The sequence below is a fragment of the Ambystoma mexicanum genome, chromosome 11 (assembly GCF_040938575.1).
Source record: "Ambystoma mexicanum isolate Mex_15411 chromosome 11, UKY_AmexF1_1, whole genome shotgun sequence".
NCBI lineage: Eukaryota > Metazoa > Chordata > Amphibia > Caudata > Ambystomatidae > Ambystoma > Ambystoma mexicanum.
In genome coordinates, this window is record NC_090934.1 from 1,260,539,196 (window position 1) to 1,260,562,211 (window position 23,016).

General features: G+C 46.8%; 1 protein-coding gene across 5 annotated transcripts in view; it reads right to left on the reverse strand.

Moving 5' to 3' along the window:
- The window catches only part of AP3B2 (adaptor related protein complex 3 subunit beta 2), a 533,172-nt gene that overhangs the window by 423,462 nt on the left and 86,694 nt on the right, over positions 1 to 23,016 (reverse strand). Inside the window, exon 1 of one of the 5 annotated variants that reach the window (XM_069624704.1) lies at positions 7,909 to 8,267. The exons of 3 other annotated variants lie outside the window; for them this stretch is intronic. In XM_069624704.1, coding sequence (XP_069480805.1) covers positions 7,909 to 8,141 — 233 coding nt within the window. In that variant the 5' untranslated portion in view covers positions 8,142 to 8,267. Of the gene's footprint in view, positions 1 to 7,908; positions 8,268 to 23,016 lie in introns of those variants that run through there. One more of the 5 variants, XM_069624705.1, reaches the window with a different exon arrangement.

Genomic DNA, 23,016 nt, shown 5'->3' on the forward strand with positions numbered 1-23,016 from the left:
GTGACTGTACGCTACTGGGAAACCAATGGAATGTTTCCAGTTCTGACATTTTATCTGAAAACCTAATGCTTTCTGGGAGTTGTGGTCTTGGTCCATTCACTTAATCTGAATCAAATACACTAATTTACAAAAGTTTGCAAAAGGAAACAAGCCACCCAGAGGGACAGGAGTCATTGAGTACCCCTATTTTTCAGCCGACTTTTCAAGCTCTACCTTTCCTCTCTCACGCCCTTCATCAGGAAGCACAATCTGTCAGTCCATAACTGTGCACATGACACTCAAATTATCTTAAAAATTAACAATAATGCCCTTCCCTTTTTTAACATCCAAGACTGGGTTCATTAAATTGACATATGAATGGCACACAACCATTTACTTCTAAACTTAGAAAAAACAGAAATTATCTTGACTGGCAAACCTTCTGTATTTATTCCATAACATGACAGACAATGCAACCCCTAGGCTTACATCTCTGCAACATCACAAGTCCAGATCTTGGCCATCATAATTGATGCTGACCTAACTCTTAGCCCATTAATCAAGTCAGTAGCCAGACAAGCGATTGCTAACTTGAGAATCCTAAGAGGAATTCTTCCTTTCCAACAGCAATACGCCTTAAAAACAATCGTCATATCATGATTGGACTAGTTCAACACGAGGCATACATTCGTTTTCAAAAATTGATTAGCAGAGTTTACAAATTAACATGTTATTGATTAGCAAACAAACCTATTGATTAGCAACTCATGTTTTTAATGTCACTAGAAGTTATTTTATCCAAGACTTAAAATAAGCCACAATATAGTACTTTTGTGTACCTCTGAAGACATTAGTGAAATGAATCTGTGAAATGTAGAGGTTAGCTGCACAAATGGACACAAATAAATAGATATTAAACAAAGACTCTGAAAACAGTTTTCAGAGCACAGGGCAGTGTCCCGTACACGGTATGTTTGCCCCATCATTTATTTCATAAATCAAAAAGATCACAATGTTAAAGGAAGCTCAAAGCTGGAGACTAAGTATAGTATGGTGTTGCATCAGGCAGGGTAATTGTCAACTTCAGGTAGACAAGATGGCCCTTAACTGTCATTGATATCAACTGTTTTCAATATACTTTAAATAGCACCCGGGGCTGCAGAGCCAACCAATGAGGTTTCTCAGATCGTGGGCTGAAATCCATTCCTTCCCTTCCCCTCGGCTTTTCCCGATCCCTTCCCACCTCACTGCCCCACTACCCGATTCTTTCGGGGGCAGCACCTAGCTGTCGCTGCCGCTCTGTGTCCTCGCTGGCTGCCATGGAAATGGAAGAGGAGCTCTGTATGGAGCCCAGTATTCTAGCTCTACGGCGGCCATCTTGGTTAAATGTTTTCTTTTAATGAATGGGAGTCTGTGAGGCTAATAGCAATATGTACCTGTTCTGGGTACATCACTGGGTGGTAACGGCACCGGGGACCAGCGTTAAGGCCATTCCTTCGCTCGGGCCTTTTACTTGAGTACCCAGGCCATTACCACTCAGTGAAGCCCGCAGAATGAGTTCTTATTGCTATAATACACTTTCGGGGGAGGTCAGGGCCAGTAATGGCCCTCAAGCTCAAGCCATGTATGCCCAAGGCAGCATTACAGCCCAGCAACCCACAAAAGCAGTATTTATCACTATTAGCACTCTGAGCCACCATCTGGGCTGCTGATACATGTTTTTGTTGCTTTTAAGGGAACCAGGCTTTGTGCAATTCATACTTCCCTTAAAAAGTAAGTACACATATGTCTGCAATTGCAAATAACTATTTCCAGGACCTCGAGGTGGCTTAGGAGGTGCACATGTCAGCAGGCAGGGGAGCTACCTGGGGACTCTGGTGGGAAGTGGGGTTCAGTTGAGGCACTCCAGTGGAGATTCAGCCTGGGGGATGCCTCCAATGACAAGGTGAAAGCTGGGCAGAGGCACACAGGGCCGGCATGAAATGCATACGGCTACTTGAGGATTCTGCTTGCACTCCCAGCCTCCTGATTGGCCAAATCTCTCCCCCAGGTGCTAATATACAATGCAATCATAATTGTGGCGAAAAGCAGGCTCTGGAGGCTAAATACAGTGTACGGTATTGCAGTAGGTATGTGGATGTCCAGAGAGGATGGAACTATCGATTGCTACTTTGCATAAACATCTAGTATGCTGTGTGTATGCATTACATAAGAGGAAAGAAAATAAGAGACTACGCTGAGAGGATGGTGTAGCAGACAAAGGACTGGGCAGATTAGGTGGAATATTGTGGTTGGCAAACATCAGGGTAACTGGTATAAAGCAGCAGGGTGATGAGATAGAAAAAGAAATATAGTTGACACTATGGGCCTCATTACGAGTAGTGCGGAATGGGTTTAATGGGTACCGGCGCCGTTAAACCCACTCTGCACTATTATGAGGTACCCTCGTGGGACCCACTCTGGACGTCTGGTTTTTCCAGACATCCACAGCAGGTTCCTCGAGGGAACCAGGGAACTAACAACGGGCCCGTAATTGACGGGCCCGTTGTTAGCTCCCTCCCCATTCCCATTCAGCCCTATGGGGGCTCGAATGGGAATGGTGAAGGACTGGGCCAGGGTTCCCTGAAGGAGGAATTACCGGGCACTCGGAATGGCCCGGTAATTCCCCATTCAGGGAACCCAGACACGATTTTGGAGGCAGCCATGGCGCTAGTATCGCCATGGCTACCTCCAAAGTCGTAATGAGGCCCTATGAGATTTAGATACACTAACTTTACTGAAAAAAGGCAGTGCCGTGTTTTACAGTAGAAATACTGTAAAGTTGCATTAACAAACTACTTAATGTTTTTGGAAAGGACTACGAAAATAAAGTTGACACATACTAGTCTTTATCAAACAGAATATAGTTAGCCTAATAAAAGTATCACCCTGATTACTTCTGCTATCCAAATATTTGAAATAGATCAAATTTTTCTTGGCCGGCCCTCCCACACATGCCTTCCTTTGGCACTTGTACGTGTGGATGAGGCGATTACTGCACGACTCTCTCTCCATTAGACCCTTTGAACTTCCAGTTAACAGTCATAAGACGGTGGGGAGAGGGTTCCATGTTATTTCAACGACCCAAATTACTTTGTTGTATTTTACTTCAAAGTAATTACTTTGAATATTTACTTCGATTTTGTATTTGACCCCCCCGGCCCATTCTCTCCCTTCTTCGCTACTAGACCAACCTCAAACCCCTCCCCACCCCCTTTTAACCTCTTAACCCACAACTATCTATTCATGGTAATTTCGAAGTAATTACTTCAAAGTAAATTACTTCAAAGTAATTTCTATATCAAGGTAAATTCGAAGTAATTACCTCAAAGTAAATTACTTCGAAGTCATTTCTGTCGTGAAAACAACTGAATACCGGGGAGAGCGCTGGGGGCAAGAGACGACTGCAGGGTGAGATGTGTGTCATTGAACAGGGCAATTTATTCATCAGCAGTGCTGCACAAGCGTCAATGTAATTAGCAAACCTACAAAATGATATAGCAAATCGTTATGTAACCCTGCTTATGTTATGCCTTTCAATAGTCTTTACCTGGGAGTGTTTGCATACCTTACAGCTACACTCCGAAGAGTCCAAAATTCAGCTGCACGATTGGGGCTGAGCCTAGGACACAGAAGTCACATTTCGCCAGTCTCATCCCCCCCCCCCCCACTGTCTCCCAGTGGCGGGGAGAATTGCTTTAAAAGCCCACTGCATCACATTCAAAGCACTGCGAGTCAGAGGACCAGAAGGAAACTCTCAAAATATACTATCCCTCGGGTCCTACGCCTTCCTCACAACCGACATTGGCAGGCCCCACATCTACAAAAAGACATTAGGAGTGTCCTCATTTGCCTGCCTGGCCCCCAAACCGTGGAACTCCCTCCCTCCAAACATTAGAACTATTCCAACGAACTCGGGATTCAAAAAAGTGATTAAAACTGGCTATTCCCCTACTAGTCCCAACAAAGGTTCAGTAGCACTCAATTGGCTCAATTACTTATAAATACTATGACCTCTCCCTCAACAACAAGACATGTTATTCACAGGGAACACACAGCCCCCTCCTCCAACAACCACTTACAGCTCTTGCATGGTCAGTGAAGCCAGGATAATGATACACTGCTCTTATCGATCGTTATGATTGCCATGCATTCTACTTACTGAATTACGATTGTACTGTTTTACAAGCGTCCCAAGATTTTGCTCAAATAAACTTTAAGGTTTATTTGCTTTTATTTTTCTTTATTTGGCAATTCTCAAACCTCAACAATAATCAATAGCGCTTTAATCTTACTTCCCTGTAAATGCAAACGAATACATTAGATGAGGTTATTATATATATCATCTCTAAACCTGCCACTAGCCAGAATAATTTAACCGAACATAGGTAACTAGTAGTTTAGCATCGAAATAATACCTTTGGTGATGTAACAAACACGGATACCTCATTCATTCCACTGGCACCTAGGTCCTGCCCTGGCCATCTCTCACAATCATTGTTGACAGGATTAATAAGTTATATGTGATTATACAGACCACAATTACAGAGTGGTACATTTAACTGCGGGCAAAACATCGGTTGATACCCCCTAAACCCTCCCAATTTTCCACCCTTATAACGCCACCCCAACCGCATCCCGACCCATTTGAACCCCCTACCCCACTTCCCTTTATATATTTATTTCATATTTTCTCCGTTTTTCTGTGTTATTGTCCACTCTGTTATGTACCACTCTGTAATGTTTGCGATAAAATGACGGGATAAAGATTAATACTACTCATTTACGGTACACCTATACAAATAAGATACTACCACACTGCAATTACAGAAATAAGGCGATCACACTAAGATCCAAGTTCAATCTTATTCGAACATGCGTTTCAAGACAGACCTCCCCACAATCTTAATAATAATTATAATAAAAATGATTCAGCATTGATATAGCGCTACGATCCTTCAGGCATCGGAGCGCTGCTTATTATTACCCACGGTGTGTGATGCTTATTTACCGACCTCGGAAGGATGAAAGGCTGAGTTTGGCCCTGCCGGGATTCGAACCTGCGTCAGCAGGCTCTGCACGGATGTCAAAGCGGGCGCTCCTAATCGCTTTTGCTATCAGACCGGCTGGGTCACCCTAGGTTTAGATTACCAGCATCCCATACATTCTACGCACATTAAAACACAACAGATAGATCTTAATATACCAGGACTCATAATTTCTTTACATCGCCACTTCTACCTCCATCTCTTATACTGGGGTTTTCCCTATGCACACGTCTCAACACGTGCAAATCTTGGAGCTCACACATCTAGTCAGCTGGCTTGACAAAATTCACCCTGCCATCTTTCAGGAATGCTCTTCTGGTTGAAAGCCTCCAAACCACAAGGGTCAGCTGAAGCACATTGTCAGGCAACCATACATGAGATATTTCTTGGACTAGGCACCTCCACGCCTAGATGCTGCCGTACATGCCAAAGTTTCCAGTTAAACCATTCACACAGTCATCTAGGTTTCTCTCATGCTGTCATGTAAGCAAGCGCGGATTAATGAGGCACAACCATACTACCACAAACACTCTCCCTCACCATCATTCCCACTGTTGGCGTCACCAAACTAATTCCTTCTACTTTTCTCTGTTACTTGGCTTCTTTTTCTATTCTCTCTGTGTCTTCTTTATCCCTCTTTTGGATCTTGTTCTTCACACCAGCACACCAATGTGTGGCGTCGCCCTGACGGGGTCTCTATTTGTGCCCTCCAAGACAAGGTTAGATGCCATAAGACCGCTCCGGCGGTGAATGGGGCAGTGCAAATACGACTTCACATAGCATTACATCGGTCCAGGCTTTCGACAGTCAGGCTTCATGATACATGAGGTCACTAGCTGACTTTGGCTAGCTGCATGGGTACGGGTGTAATCACAAAGAGTTCACTCACCGCGATGGAATAGCATCTTTCCACTGGACCTATACTGCCCTTGCTCTGTTGCGCTTTGCCAGTAGACCAGACCCCGGCGGTCCAGTGGACTGCTTCAGCACAGAGGGGTATCCCCTGGTTTGACCGACGGAAATCACTTCGAAGTGATTACTTCAAAGTGATTTCGACATATATATATAGGGTTGTGGGTTAAGTGGTTCAACTGGGGTGGGAAGGGGAAGGGGTAGGGGCAGTGGTGAAGAGGAAAAGGGGGCTGGGGTGGGAGCCCCCAAATACTTTTTTTTAAACTAAGTATAATTTCGAAGTAATCACTTCGAAGTACATTACCTCGAAGTGATTACTTCAAAGTGATTTCGAAACATATATATGGTTGAATGGTTAAACGGGGGTGAGGAGGGGTTCTTGGTAGGGGCAGTGGTGAAGAGGACAATGGGGCTAGGGGACCCCCCCAAATACTTTTTTTTAACGATGTATAATTTCGAAGTAATAACTTCCAAGTAAATCACCTCAAAGTGATTTCTGTGGGCAAAATGACATGGAACCCACAGAGGACCGGAACGTAAAGGGCAGAAGGTCTGAGTTTTCGTCCTCACCACTTGACATGACACTTGGCCCCGGTGACGAAGCATGCTGGTGGGGGCAGCCTGGCTGGGAAAGCTTAAACGGACCGTGCTAGCCCTCAGCAGGAACTAAGGGGTAGAGTGCCCACTATGCTACCGCCAACACAAAATGAATCCGCATCTTTACTTCAAGCGGGACTCCAGGTCTGATTTTGATTCAGGGGTAAAAAAATGTTTAGGGAGTAAAATAAAATGTGATGCACATTCCCAATGGAAGTATTTTTCAGGCAAGTAAAATATATATTAACTCTGAAAGCGATAACATTTTGCAATGCAGACTTCCTTATATGTACTTATTTGGTTCAGCCCCGGTATATCTCCGGGATAGTCTCCAACTACAGCGATCTGCCAGGACTACTAGGTCTAGTGACACCATGCTTCTCCGCTGCACCCCTATTGGACGGGTTAGGGGGGGAGCGGTCGATCCTTTACGGTGCAAGCAGCTGCAACATGGAATAAACTGCCTGTGGAGCCGAGTATGATTCCAGGCTTGAATCTTTTTAGAAAACACCTGAAAACTATTTTGTTTAAATGAAATGAATAACCTTTTTTCCCCAGATCTGTCTTGCTCCCAGCAATCTTTTTGCACCCTGATGCCTGCAAGCTCCGGCACATTATAAGTAGATAAATGAATAAATAATAGTTTATGCATTTTTTATCAGGCAGTATTACCATTAGGTCTTGTTCCTGTGACCCCACTCAGCTGGCAGGGTTGGACTGGGACATAGAATTGTCTCGGGCAGCAATGAAAAAGTGTCCCACAGTTGCAAATGGCAATTCATTCCGTTTGTGAAAGACTGTTCGAGTAGTACAGAAGGGGGAGGTTTTTGATCAAATATGTTACATGTGATAAAAGGTGTGCATAAGCAGAAGCAGAGACTTTGACCCTTTTGCATTTTGAAGGCCCAGTAAATGAGACGTCATTCCTGTCATGCAAGACTTCAGGAGTGAGACTGTGCCATGTGGTGTCAAACTCTCACATCCAAAGGCAGGATTGACTGGGACATCGAGTGGGGCCCACAATCACAAATGACAAGGTGTTGCTCTTCGTGACAAACTGCGGGGGTGCCATCTACTGTTTTTGATCACGTGTGTAGCTAATAGTACATTGTAAAGCACATTTGCCCAGTAACACTGACCAAACCGACCAAATGCACAGTGCAGAAACTCATCAAATTGGGCTATTTTTGTCCCCCAAAAATGCCCCATACCATCATGTTGGGCTGGCCCTTCGGGCATTGCCCTGCTACTGCCAGTCCGAACCTATCCAAAGAGTGACACTGCTATCCAATGCGTGGATTAAGTTGCCTGCCCCCCACACACACGCGCCTACCGTATCGGCTGGGGCTGCGGGCTCTGGCTGCCGTTGGCACCGCTCTCCGCCACCACGGTGGGCTCCAGCTCGGGCGACTTGAGGAGCCTCAGCTCGTCGACCTGCACGGCGTTGTAGAAGGTCTGCTGCCCGCCGTTGGGAGTCAGCACCGGGCTCTTCAGCTCGTTCTTGTGGCTCTTCACCAGGTTGACTGCCGCCACGGGCAGCTGCATCAGTCGCTTCATCGGCTTCATCGTGGGCGCTGTGCCCTCAACCAAATAACTCAGAAATACCAGAGAGCCTCCCCCCAACAAAATCACTCTGGTAGCCCAGGGCAAAGTCTACAGCCCCTTCTTTCGAAAAAGCAACTCGCTGGACTGCTCAACACGTTCCAAACAATTCCAAATTCGAACTACTTGTGACGGTGGCCCTTCTCCCTTGAACTGACAGAGTGTGCCTTGAAGGTGGCCCCTGAGCGCTACAAGTGCTATACACCTCGGAGTACTGTACAGTCGCCCAGTGGCCCGGGCAGGTTGCGGTGAAGGCACCCTCATCGCTCTACTGTAGCTTTAAGGAAAAAGGGGGCGTTAATATATATGTGTGTATATCAAGAGACATACATGTATATATGCCTATATCATAAACAGGTCCCATTTACAGAGCCAAGAACCCGTAAAATGATGATAGTAAGAGCCATGTAAGCGCTATATAATTATCACTGAGCTGCTGCATTGGGTCTTTGTATTGTGCCAGCTCATTTATGCTTAAAGTTCCCAGCAGAGTACGTCTGCTAAATTTGAATGGCACCGTGGGTTGGGGGGGGGGCGGTAAACTGCTCTGACACTACTCCAAGATGCACGACTGCCCCCTCTACACAGGCATACTGCAGCCTACTGACCTAAACTACACAAAGTGCAGAGTGCTGCTCTAAACCACCCATGATGCTGACGGCCCCCCTGATGTACACATGTCACAGGGCTGCCCGTCAGCCACATGCGGGGGGACTACTGCACATGCACAGGCGAGGAAGGCGGGCCGCCCAGTGTGCGCTCGCTGTCTTCCTACCTTGGAATCCACAGGTCCTGCCGAGGCAGCCCCCACCCCTGGCAGACCCCCTCCACCTGCACACGCCTCAGCGGCTGCTGCGGCTGCCTCACTCCCTGTCTCACGGAGCAGGTCCACTCCCTTAGCCACGTTTGCAGGTCCACTGGTCCCACCCGCTGCCCCCTCCTCCCTCACACGCTCTGGTGTATGACTCAGCTCTCACACACACGCTCCCTCTCTCAATGGGCTCAGCCTGGCAGCCTGTCCACTCCCCACTCCCCTTCGCCTCCTCCTCGTTCGTCGCACAGAGGGGGGGGGGCTGCGAAACCCCATGACACTCGAGAAGAGATCCCTTGCCCTTCCGTGGGGGCTCCCCGCCCAGGGCATCGGCTCCCGCTCTGCTGGCATGGTTCCACACACAGCGATGAAACGCCTGCCTTAACTGAACACAACGGGGCGTGGCTCCTGCCCAGATGCCTGTGTATGCCCGAGCACCTAACCTACTGCCTACATGCCTGCTGTCATGTGGGAGATCTTTCCCTGCTAGCAGTGCTGCCCGCAAAGAGTCTATCTAGACTTCTGCCCTGCTGGCTGTAGCGGCAGCCTCAGTTGCCACTGCGTTAACGCCATGCCTGGGCTTCTGCCCTGTTGCCACGGCTCCACACACAGGAAGTGGGCTTCTCTGCTCCTGCACGTGACAACAACAAGGTTTAGGTTGCGGTTCTGCAGCTGCCAGGGCTCTGCCACATCTAGGCTCCTGCTCTGCTGGCTGTATAGCTGCAGCCTCACTTGCAACTGCGTTACACGCCATGCCTGGGCTTCTGCTCTGTTGCCAGGGCTCCACACACAGGAAGTGGCCTTCTCCTGCTCCTGAATAGAATATTTTAATGGAAGTGAAAACAGCCGGTCTGTGTTTCGACCACAAGGTCTTCTTCCAGGCTTGACTGTTCTGTTCTCCCACTTGTGGGGACTTAAAGAGTACTGTCTTCAGTAAATTATATTAGCGCAATTGCGTGGCTCTCAACTCGGACGTCCCGGGAAGCTCGGTGTTTGTTACAATTTGTCTTTCAAGCAAGCACTTTTATAGCAATGATATATACTAAAACAGCTTGGCAAATATATAAAAAGAACTATGTTAACCAAAAAATTAAGCATATGTTATGTTGGTGACCCGCAAACGTCAATCAGCGGTTCGTGCCTCCTATTGCCTGTGGCCTGTAGAGTATGGTAATCAGTGGCGTTTCCTGACTGTCCCTCCTCTCCCTCTTCTGTCACTTCGCAGGCCCTTCTTTTGTTTCACATGGGGCGCAATCTGTTTGGCGGAGGGAGAAAGAAAGAGAGGGGTTTGCCAGTGGCAATGGTAGTGAAACAGGGCTTGTCTGCAAGAGGTTAGTTCTAGGAGTACAAATGTTGGAGGTTGTTTTTCTTTGCCCACACACTCCCCTCTAAGGTCAACTATCATTTGACAAGGCACACGCAACCCACCCTCAGACAGCTATCACAGGCTAGCCGTTAGCATTTGAACACTAACTGAGCTACGGCTAAGCTCTCTGCTTTAGCTCTATCAAACTCTCCCACATCAGCTGCTAACCAGACCCAAAGTGCTGCAGTCTATCAGATCTTGGGTTCTTACCTATTTATTTATTTATTTAATGTATTGGTTTCTTATAACGCGCTTAATACCGATACGAGTTCGGTTTCTAAGCGCGGATCTGGAATTCGAACCTCTGTTGCTTTGCGTGGTCTTGCTTCCAAGAACACCACGGCGCACCCTGTGCTATCCTCCGTTCACAATGGATAACCACACTCCCAATGTCTCAGCTAAACCGATAGAAAGCAGTTTGGCAGGGGCACTTCTGATCTGCATCCATCAACATCACAGGTTTCCCAGCAGCCTCTCTCACTGTCCCACTTTTGTTTTTTACAGTCACACACAGCCAGGTCTCCAAAAGTGACAGAAAGGGGCTATACAAGACCACTAATATGACATTACAAAAAAAAAGAGTATGATTGCAAGTTTGTTTACCCCATCTTGAATGCAAGACTACAAATACCAGAATACAAAGTAATTGCAAGCCTAAAAATGGCCTCTGGATTTTACAAATGTACGTTCAAGACTTAGACGCACACAACAAAAAACACTGTGTGCTAACCTCACCTGCTGGTAGTCATTTGTCGACATACGCCTGCTGGTTTTTGCTAAATAAGATGAACAAAATGTGAAGTCCCATTTGTGTGTCACACATCCTGAAAATAAGAGACAGTTTTAAACGTGTGTGTGTTCCTACTACTGATAACCCAACTAGGTACATCCAACCGAGAGATTGGGTTGAAAAGGGATGTTGTATGTGCAATTATTTCAGAGGACGAGAGGAGCCTAGTCTCCATAAGATACCGGGAATACTCAAACGCTTGCTGGCATGGCCCAATGACTGCTCAGGCAGCGGTCTCAGGGCTGAAAGCGACTTCGGCTTCACCCACTTCTTATTAATCTATAACTATATATAACTGGCTGCTCAGGGCTGAAGGGCCACTCAGCGCTTTTCTTTGTGGGCTATTGGCATTGATATTGTTGGCTGAAAGAGTCCCACCCGCTTCTCAGTGCTGTGCAGTGGCCTTCTTGTGGCAAAGCCCTATGCAAGCAACAAGCATGGCATAGCCTCATGTGTAATAGTCATGTTTACCAACGCAGCAGCCACCCAGCACCAGAACCATGAGCTGTGCAGCCACTGCACTCTCATACAATATATTGCCAGAGCATCACATTACTCCTCCTCTTCCTGAGTTCCAACATAACCTATAATGCGTCCACAGATCCGTAGCGCTCCATCCTACCCCTTTGTTCTCCAACTACATCCACTTTTCACACAATCTATTCTAGACTGGGCCAAATCAGGCCTCCTGCTTTGGCAGCCCCGAATTACTATTCCGGCGTCTGTATTGTAGAAAAGTCTAAACTGTTTTGGATACCCGTGAAGGTGTTACAGTATGCCACTCTGTGGACAAGCATCAGCACTGTTAGACCACTGTGTTGGTTACTGGCATAGTATAAAATAAAAATAAAAATATTTTATCAACATGAAATAACACACAGAACAACTCTGGCCAGACGGTTGTCTGTTCTTGTCAGTTTTCCCCATTTCCCAGTTTTGGTGGATCACTTCCTGCTCCTCCCCCTAATCACGTTGAACTGGCTGTATTCAGGGCAGTTTGACAGTTAGAAATCTTCACCATGAGCAGTGCAAATAACCTTCTCAGTTGTCCCACATACGGACAGAGCACATTGAAATTAAAAAGCTAGCCAGGCAAATGTTGCAATTGGTGGTGTGGGGGCATGCCTGTCTGTGAGGGGTACGCTATTTGAACATCTCTCTGCTTTCTCCCTACACCATTACTCTAACATTCCCTCTGTACTCATCCTATTTGATCTCTCCTCTGCTTTCGACACGGTCAACCATACCACTCTGCTCAACCGTCTCCGTAACAACCTGGGTATCATCGATCAGGCTCTGGCCTAGCTGACCTCTTTCCTCTCTGATCGACCCTCCCAGGTACAACTTGGGTCCTTCCTATCTTCTATCTCCCTCTAAACCTGTGGTGTTCCCCAGGGGTCTAACCTCTTGCCCTGGGTTTTCAACAAATCCCTGGCAACTCTCGCCTACTGCATTTCCATTTTCTGCTCAAATTTCCAGTGCTATGCTGAGGACACCCAACTCATTTTCAGGCTTCCTTCAGCCACCTCCTCTCCCTCCCTCATCTCCGATTGCCTAATTGCCATTCAAAATTGGTGTGCCACCCATGATCTTTGTCTAAATGCCAACAATACTGAGATCCTCCTCATTGGTACACCTTCACCATCCTTCCCCCTCACTCTCTGGCCGGCCTCCCTTGGCCCTCCTCCTACCCCCACCTGCGAGGCTAGGAGCCACAGGGTCATCTTTGATTCAACACTTTCCTTCTCCGCACACATCTCTGAAGTCTCTAAAAAAATCAAACTTCTTACTGCACCTCCTCAGAGGTACTATGCCTTTCCTCTACTTCCCTCAGAAGATCACTGTCTCCCAATCTCTGGTTCTCTCCAGATTGGACTACTGTAACAGCCTCCTTCTGAATCTACTTGCCTCCACTCTCCGCCCTTTAAAACTAATCCAGCACAGCACAGTGAGACTTGTCCTTGGCCTCAAGCCCTCGGATCGTATCTCTCCAGTGCTGAAATCCCTCCATTGGCTCCCAGTGGATGAAAGGATTACATTTAAAACCCTCTGAATTGTCCACAAGGCTTTCTGGGGCCTGGGTTCAAAATACCTTCATCTATCCCTCTGTAAATACCACCCCTCGAGCCCTACGCTCCTCTACTTCTAACTCCCTCAGGGTTAGCCGTTTTTCAAAGAAACGTGCCAGTGGTAGTTCTCGGTCTTCGGCTGGGGCCTCCTTTTGGAACAGCTTCCCTGCCAGCTTGAAAATGTACGAGAACCATCTCCGGTTCCGGAAGCACCTCAAGACCTTCCTCTTCGGATCTGCCTTTCCCCTCTTCTCCCCTGCTGATCTGTTCTCTCTATCGGCAATGTGCACCTGGCTACCCTCTGTCCTTTTGGCCCAGGTACCTGCTCACCCTGCCACCCTCCTGCACTGCCTCCGGGCCACCACTTGCACTGGGGTCTGTATCTGAACCCATACAGTCCCCTACTCACTTTCTTCTGCAAGTATCAGATATACCCTATCTGACTAACCTAGCACTTGCCACCTGCTGGCTGCACTACCACTGTTGATCGCCTTTATTTATTTATTTTACTTATCAATATTTATTCTGTTTCTCTCCTCTGTTCCACACTTTCCACTTCTCCCCCTTCCATGTACTTTCCCCCTTTCCCTTTCCAATGCACTTGCCCATTTTAATGTCACTGGGCCTAGTAAGATCGTTCTTTTTGTTCTCACCTGTTCCCCTCCCTTTGCCTGGTCACGCTCTGAAAGACTTGTGTATGATATCATTTCATTTAAAGCGCACAGACGGCTGCATGCCTGCCCCGTCTGCCTCTGGAAACCCCTAAAACAAAGATATTTGGAAATATATTGATTGAATAAACTAAAATTCACTTCTCCATGCAGCTGCGAAAAATTCCTATTCTGTGGCTAGTATTGGCGCCAATGAATGCAGGCTTCCATAGCTTTTAAGGTAAACTGCTCCCGAGATTTAAAATAGTTTGTGAAGGACTTACCTGCCTAGATACTGCTGAATCCTCCATTTAGACTGCTGGGAGCGATCGGGAGGATAGCTCAGGGGCAACGTGCAACGTGCTTGCTTGGAAGCAAGTCGACACGGAGCACCACAGGTTCGGGTCAGCGCTTAGAAACCTCTGGGTATTAAGCGGGTTATAAATAACCTATCATATCATTCATATCAAGCAGCAGGTTTGAGAGTCTGCTTTGGAGTTAATTCATTTGTGTTTTGACGTTTTTAATGGAATCTTGTTAGCTAACAGTCATAAACTTGAAAACAACAGCGTGAACCCTAATTGTTTTAATCCTAATGTTTTTTTAATGTACACCTTCATTCTGCATTTCGCTGTATTTAAAAAATGTTATCCAAATTTTAGCTTTGTTACCAAAGGACATTTTTCGTTTCTAATCGAGTTTTCCAGATTTTTCATTTGACCTATGCATGCATATAAGAACCCCCCAAACCCCTCAGTTTTTTGGACATAATGATAGCTTTGTTACATGAGCATTTAAGGGGTGAAACTAAAAAATACTCTGACTACGGAAGCTGGTTGAAGGATGTTTATTGTGGGTTTTACAGGAGTGGTGGACTGAAAACACTGAAAGCTCAGGTCAAAAGAACCTTTGGAAATGGGCACTAGGTCCCTCTCCCCCCTCTCTCGCCTCCTCCCTCTTGCGGTTTCCCCCACCATAACCCAGTCATTCGTAATCCGGGTTAGTGCTAAGGCTCGGTAACCCCTACTCTCTTGGTTCTACGGACTATTGCTATGATGGTGTCCCTAAAGCGCTGGCTCGCTGACTCCCCAGGGGCTTTCTAACTGCCCCTACTCTAGCTCTGTTTGGCGTTCCATAGGGAGAAGGGAAACGGTGCCTTCCACTCACCCAGTTGGAATTGTCCACCAGTCAATCATACACACTCTTACCTTGCACATCCACTCTTCGCCCTTCTCTTCCCTCCTCTTCCACGCCAGCCTTTTGTCCCTCTGAATTTCCACTCTGCCTCCCTGCCTCCACCCTTAGGTTTTCCTTCTCTTCTTCTCTCACTCCTTCTCTCACTAACCTCCACCTACTCCTACGACTACCTCCTTCATCCATCTGCTACTACTCCACTTGCTACCACTCTTTTCTCTACTACCATTCCTTTTCTCAACTACCACAATTACTGCTTCTCCTCTTACCATTACTACCACTCCTCTTCCTACCACTACTACTACGCTCCTCTTCCTACTATTAACAACCCCCCTCTGCTTCTACTACTATCTCTCCACTACTAATGCTTCTCGATGACTACCTGTCACCTATTACCACTACGTCTCTACTACTACTGCTTCTCTCCTCCACTACTACTACTGCTACTCCTCTCACTCTACTACTTCTACTTCCTACTACCACTCATGCACATCCACTCTACAGTACCTTTGTTTCCTTCAACAACCTCCACACAATTCTGCTCCATCCTCGAGTTGGTGTCTTGGTCGTCCTTCTGCCACCTTTGATCTCTGTCCTCACCTTTCTGATCCACCTACTTCCTCTGCCCTCCTTAAATCTCCCTCCCTCTCCCATGATTGGCTGCTGGCACTGGCCAATCTCACTTACCTCTTTGCATAGGGGCGTGTGGGAAGGACTGTAAAACCTCAACATGGCTTTAAGCCCTGCCCCCTTTTCCCATGCCGGTTAGCAACCTTTCACAAACCAACCCGCACCTGGAAGCTTGCTACACCCGAGGCTGCAGGCTCCGCACAAATCTCTTTTCATTTTAAGTCTGTGGTGGTTTAGTGGGGCTGCGACTATGGGCATAGCTCTGCCATAGCTCGGGCCACACCGGAGGTACCTCAGTGGCTGGACCACACACTGGAAAGGCCCATGCCGCCATGATGGGAAATTCCCTTCCTTTGGAGTCACTGCGGCGCGCATGCCTCGTTGAGGTGGTGCTTGGTAGAGGGGATGTTCTCCACTCTGCACCGTCCGCTGCCTCGCCTTCCTTCTTGCGAACACTCACCGTCAATGCTCCCATGGCAGCTACTCTAGCACCCTCCAGTCGCGGATGAGGTAAGGGACATGCCGCCTTCTTGACAGGGGAGGTTAAGGAGAAGGGTGCATTGCCTGCAAGCATACCGGCACCCCGGGCAGGGATGGAGGTCTGGATCCCCCCCTACTGGCCTTGTGACACACCTCCACCCTTTTCTCGAAGTTCTCATCCTCTTTCCCCTGTTCCTGCTTTCTAGCAGACTTATTCCTTACACTGATAGGAAATGTGCCCCGGTTCCCAGAAGCAAATGCACTTGTTAGTCAAGTTTACTCCGAGTGACCGCAGTGTTGCTACAACATCATGAGGTACTTGCTCTCAATCGGCCTCAGCCCATTTGGCAAACCCAGGACATTTACGTCCAATGATTAACTCTTCCAGTAGTTTCGGGTTGATCGAACCGCAGTGTCTCAGATGGTCTCGCAGAGTTGGAGTGGGACTCTCATTGCTAATTATAGCCAGTCTCCGTGAACACAACAAGTGGTTCTTGCCAGTCAATAAAAGGAAATTTCTTCTGGTGAAAACACTGAAAACTATACATTTATCCCAAACAACCCTTTCACTAATGGTACGTTCTAATTTCCCTAAATGTTGTTAGTTAAGACTGTTTTTGTATTCCCCACCTTTCCCACTGTACCCCCTTTCCCACTCCTTTGCCCCCATTTCCTTTTCCACTCACAGACCACTGTCTGGCTGCCATCCTGGGTGGGATTACAATTTGCATACACAAGGACAAAACTCTGTGCCTTAGACCACTACGGTGGCGATGTACGCAGTATAAAAGACAAATAACATCCACCAGGATCAGCGCTCGTCTTTCATGAAGAAAGATCGCTGGAGATACTTAATCCGGCCTAGGAAAAACCACCTTACAAGGGAAATCCTAACCATTATCATTACCTAACCTTCCAAGATCTCCAGTGGACATTGAACATATGAATCACCAGAACTTCACGTTACAAATGAAAATGTAAACCACCATAACTCCAAGTCACTACACAATCCCTCCTGACGAGCTCTAAATGGGAGTGGTGAAACACGTGTAGACGGCAAGAGGTAAGACCAAAGAGGAAAACACGCTTTTCTCAATAACAAAAGCAAATTCATTACGGCCTCAAACATTTTTTGGAGTGGACAATTTTCTGAACTCATTGGGGAAGGATACCATAACAGAGAAAACCTTATGCCAACAACACAAGGACAATCACTGGATGGACACCTAACGACCACACTAAGAATAGATCTGGAGAAAAGCTATTCTGAATGAAGTTAATTCAGACAAATTGAAGGAAATGGTCGACTTGTAATCTTAAAATAAATTTGAAAGCAACAAAACATATTGCTATCAAAGGTTTTTCACTTGCCACGCAAAATTTTGTACGTGCTGGCGCATGATTTGAGCCCAACATTTTTCCTAAGTTATTCAATATTGGGCAGAGACAATTTAAAGGCAAATCCTGCAACAGTAAATTTGACTCTTATTAACTGAAATAAATTAGGCAATTGTATGGTTCGCCATAGATTTGTTTTATGTCTGCAACTTCTAGTTAACATTTTATAACTGTTTAATTGTCTTCAAGCAAGGCACATATTTAGGTAACTAACTGGAGCTTGGTCTTACTTTCAGGAGCAAAACCACCCTTCACTGCTTATCAACCAAGCATTAACACTTATAAGAGCTTCCCCTTGAAATGCTCTCCGATAACTAACAGCTTTAAAGGCATATTTTCAGAAAGGCAGCTGCTATAATGGCACACAAATGCTTCAAAGCCCTACAAGCACATGAATCCCAGAGTTTGAGTTCTTCCCTCAAAAATAAGAGCATGAAAAGCCATAGACTCTGGGACAATCCCGCAGGTTAGGCAGTCTGAATCTCAGAGACGGCTTAAGGGTTTTTATTGGGTTTTTCAGGACCTTAGGGATGTCCCGCTCTCGTCTAGAAAGCACCATTCCCCCGTAGCCCAGACGTCCCATCTCCCATGATTAGTATATACCGAAGATTGACCTCCTCTGTCTAGCTTCAGACTTATATTAGTGATGAGACCTAGGGGCACGTGTCTTATCTGTCCAACATCCCTCAGGGACTTCCTAGACTGTCCAACACCCTCCTGTCACTCACACATGTGCTTCACATTCACTCCTCCTGCCACTCACACATGTGCTTCACATTCACTCACTACCCTCGCTCTCCTAGACACACGTGCCACTATTTCATGCACACTCAGAACGCAGTACCACTAGCACTCACTAACCAATGCCTCGCCTGCTTCAAAGGTTGCCTCCAAAATCCACTTCACTGCGTTTCCTCCTTTTGGTCACTTGGCCTGCCACCTTCTCCTCCCGTGACCCCACCCACGACTTCCTGCTTACTCTACTTGCTTTCATCCGCCTCTCTATCTTCTGGTTGGTCAGCTTCCCGGGAGGTGCTACATTCAACAGTGTCTTTACATAGTGCCTTAAGCCCTGCCCTATTTCTCCACACAGGGCCATCTTGGATCAACAATGGTGTTTGTACACTGTCCCAGTTCATGATGGGGAGTCTGGCCTCGTCACCCGTAAGGTAAGACCAGTCTTTGGTTGAAAGGGTGGGGGGTTACTATGAATCCCTGGTGGTCTAGGAAAGCCACACAGGTCTCCCCATAAGGAGGACTAAGGCTGGCATGCAGTGTGCTGCTTCGGTGACTACTGCGTAGGATCTTCCAATCCTGACTCTGTTGCTTCCCCTCCCGTGGCACTGTTTGTATGCCGGTTGAGTAGGCTTTCTGATGCGGAAGCTGGGTCTCTGTCTTTGGGTGCTCTTCGCCTGGATCTGTTTCTCTAGGGGAAGCAATTTAAAAATTGCCAGCATTTGGTGCCATAGGCATGGGGTGATGCAATTTGGTACTGCACTAAATCAAACTTGTACATCATGAGGGGACAGGAATTGGGGCCCTCCCAACTGCCACTGTTCCCAGCTGGGGGCCAACTGGCTTTGGATTTCTCCCTGGTAGGCCATCCACCCCAAGCTGAGAGGGGTTCCCATCTCCATTATATAGCGCAGATATGACAAACCAAGCACACTTAATTGCCTCTGGGTGCTTGCTAAAGTTGCACGCTTCAACAAACAGATGAGTCTTAAGTTTCTTTCTGAACACAGATAGGTCATTCAAGAGCCGAACTCATTTGGAAAGGGAATTCCAGAGCTGCTGGCCCAAACCCCCTCCTCCACTAGATGAGTCTTTGAGAGTAGTTATACCAAGAAGATGATTGTATGACCTTAGTTTATGAGTTGAAACATAAGGACTGAGGTTCTTGGTCAAATGCTCTGGGGCCAACCCATTGAGGCATTTGAAGACAATGCAAAAAATCTTAAATACAATGCATTTGTGCCCAGAGAGCCACTGCTATTTCTGCTGAAAGAGGGAAACCAATTGAAATCTTTACAAACCAAAGAGTCTGGAGGCAAGCAACAGGACCTGGCCAACACAGATGACTTTTGCGTGGTCCAACCTAGAAATAACAAAAGCACCAAGCACAGGATGGTGCAGGTGTTTAGGAAAAAATTGAAGAGTTCTTTGAAGTTGATGTAAGGTGAAACACGAAGACTTAACTATTTATCCAACTGGGCATTAAGACACAGGTCGGCTTCCCATACACATATCAAGCTAACAAAGGTCATTGGGTGACCTAACATAGCTGGTGGGGGTGGACAGGCAACTGAATTATATACGAGGTGTCTAGGTCCCAACAACATGACCTCAGTTTTAGATGCGTTAAGATTTAAACTGCTTTCACACGTCCATGCTCGAACATGTTCAAGGCCAGACAAGTGTTGAGAAAAATCTTCCAAAGGGCCTGTGGCTCTAACAAAATTGTAGGTATCAGCTTGCAGGATAAGCGATGTAAGCAAATAGATGTTATATAGCTGGGGAAGACAACAGAGACCCCTGTGATATGCAACACCCTACTGTAATAGAAGTAGATTGGACATGTACCAATTGGAAATACTGCTTCTTGTCAGTTAGAAAAGGCTTAAGCTAGTCCAGTGCATGGCCTTTGACACCCACAAATCTGGATAGTCACAATAGGAGCAACTCATGGTTGACAATATCAAATGACACAGATAAACTCTTGGCATACTCATCCTCTAGGTTCATCATTAATGTCTACCACAATGGCACTATCATGGCCCAAGGTTCTCAATCTACTATTCTCCTTCTTGACCGGCGCCTGCCCTCTCTCATTAACTTCCTCCCTTCTCCTGCTTCTTCTCTACCCTCCCCTCAAACCTCTCCACCACCACTGACAGTAGTACCAAGCCCATATCCCCCCCCCTCGGAAAACTTTCATAGGTGGTAATCAGCTTCACTTAGCTACTTTGAACGCTTGTTATGCTGTCAAACACTCCTCTGACATCTGTCTCCTTGAAGACTTTGAACTCGACATCCTCGTCCTTACTGAGGCGTTGTTCAATGCCAGCTCTGTCACTGCTCTTGACGCTCTCCTCCCTGAGTGCTACAAACCCTTCTCCAAACCCAGACACAACTGGCCCAGAGGTGGAGTGGCCCTGATTTTCCCTGCATGGGTCCCTGCTTCTATCCTACCTACACAATCCTACACCTCTTTTGAATGACTTGTCTGTAGGATGGGATCTCTCCCACCCTCACACTCACCTTCACTACCATCTACAGGCCCCCTGGCCCCATCCCTCTCTGAATGGTGGAACTCATGGTGGCAACAGTAAAGACAGACACACGTGATCACAGTTCAAGGGTGTTTATCAAACTGTATATGCGGGTTGGAAAACGCCTAATCTAAACCTAAATCTAAGATGGAAGCAAGCTACAACCATCAAATAATAATAAGGCAGTCCTAGTGGCGTCTTGTCAAATAGAAATGGCCTATAATAAGACTACTAAATACAAAAGAGTGTGGGATAATGTTCATAATAAAGAAAAAAGTGTTCACAAATGATAAGTCATGATGAGGTAGCCAGGAGTGACCCTTCCCCACGTTTTGAGCACGGGACAAGGTGGGACACCTGAGCCCAACACACGCTCGGGCTTCCTCAGCATGAGACGACAGTTCTGCTGCTCAGATATCAGGACGTTCGGTGGTTAAGTCTCTTTTCTATAAAAAAGCCTCTTGCCTCCGAGGACCTGATGTGATTCAAAATAATAAACAAAAGTTCCTTCCTACTTGTACATTGGGCGATGCCTTTTCATCCCTGGATCCGCCTCTTCCGGGCTTAGACCCACAACAGTTCCTTTCTACAAAAATAATAACCAAAAGTTATTTTCCGATTGCACTTGGATGATGATTCTTCAACCCTGGGTCCCCCTCTACCGGGCTCGGACCCCTCTCGAATATCCGCCTCCCTCTGCCGGGTTCACTCTGGCATGTATTCAAAAGATCTCTTCCGTTGCATTCATATCTTGGTGGGGTGATGGTTTTTCACCCTTGGATCGCCCTCTTCCGGGCTCAGACCCTTCTCAAATATTTGCCTCCCTCTGTCGGGCTCACTACGGCCTTCCTCAAATCAACTTCACTTATGGCATTCACAAACCTCTATGTCTTTTTAAACAGTTCAGTGTGGACATCCCTCTGTCAGGTTCACCTTTTGTCAACACACTGTTCATCAGGACTTTAGGCTTTGCTCCTTTTCATTGGCATCTCTCCGACGGGTTCACTTTGCCAACTTTTGCCAATCATACAATTTCTTCTATTTTTTTTACAATGTGAGATTCACTTCACTTAGCTTTACAATCTTCTGCCAGTCAAAGACTTTCGACTGTACAGAGGATTTTACGAGACACCTTTATGACCACTTTGACCCCTTTGACCCTTTTCCCGCTCGTTCCTAAAGCCTTCTGGTAACGGTAGTTTCAACAATAGGGTAATCACCCAGAGTTTCTCAAGTGAGCAGCCGCGTGGTGCTGGACTCCTCTGCAGCTGGTTTTCCATTCTCGTATTAACAGTTCTTTGTACTTTTCTTCAATTAGCTGTTTTCTACTTTTGTTCAACACAGTTTGCTTTCTTATCGACTCTCCCTTCGACTCACCGGCTGTGATGAACCACTTGGCTTTTCTTGTCTCTGGTGTCTAGGATGGTACCACAGTGGCAAGCGTCTCTCCCTGGCTTGGTTATCAGCCAAGGAGGGCCCTGTGTACCGTTGACATCTGCTGCAACACATGCTGGCTATTGTTCGCAGTCTTACAATTCCTTTCACTGAGACTTTGCGGGCTTGGGTAGGAGAGGGCAAGGTTGCTTCTGTCCTGGTCACCCTTTCGGGTTTACGCCGCCTTTCTCCTCCGTACTTGGATAGCTGAGTCGTTGTGCGGTCTGCCTTGCTCGAAGTGTGCTTCATGCTCTGTCTTTTATCCCTTTGTTGAAGGTAAAGGGCCGTCGGGTGTGCCTGGTTATTGTCAAATGCCTGACTCTGCCGAACCTGTGCGCCAGGACCCATCAGGTAAACGGCTCTGGTGTTAGTCCGTTGTCTGTTATAATGTAAGAACGTGTTTGTGTTGGAAAAGGGGGTTGGTAGAGTTTCCAAGTATCCTACAGGGTTGGAAGGGTGTTATATGGCATTATAACCCTCGTACTAGGGGGGTTGGTGACCTCAGAAGGGGGAAATTGGTAGGGTCTGGTAAACAAACGTAATGCCCAGGATTTCTATCTTGAAATGAACAGGGGCATTGTGGGAAGGACAGTGTTTTGTTAATGCTGATTGAGACTTCAGAAAATAAGGACTAAAAGGGACGTGGAAAAGAATGACCGGGAGTATTCAGGCAAGACACAGGAAAACAGGGATTTTGGGAGAGAAAGTTTCTGGATGTTACATGGTTTGAAATCCTAGGGGATTG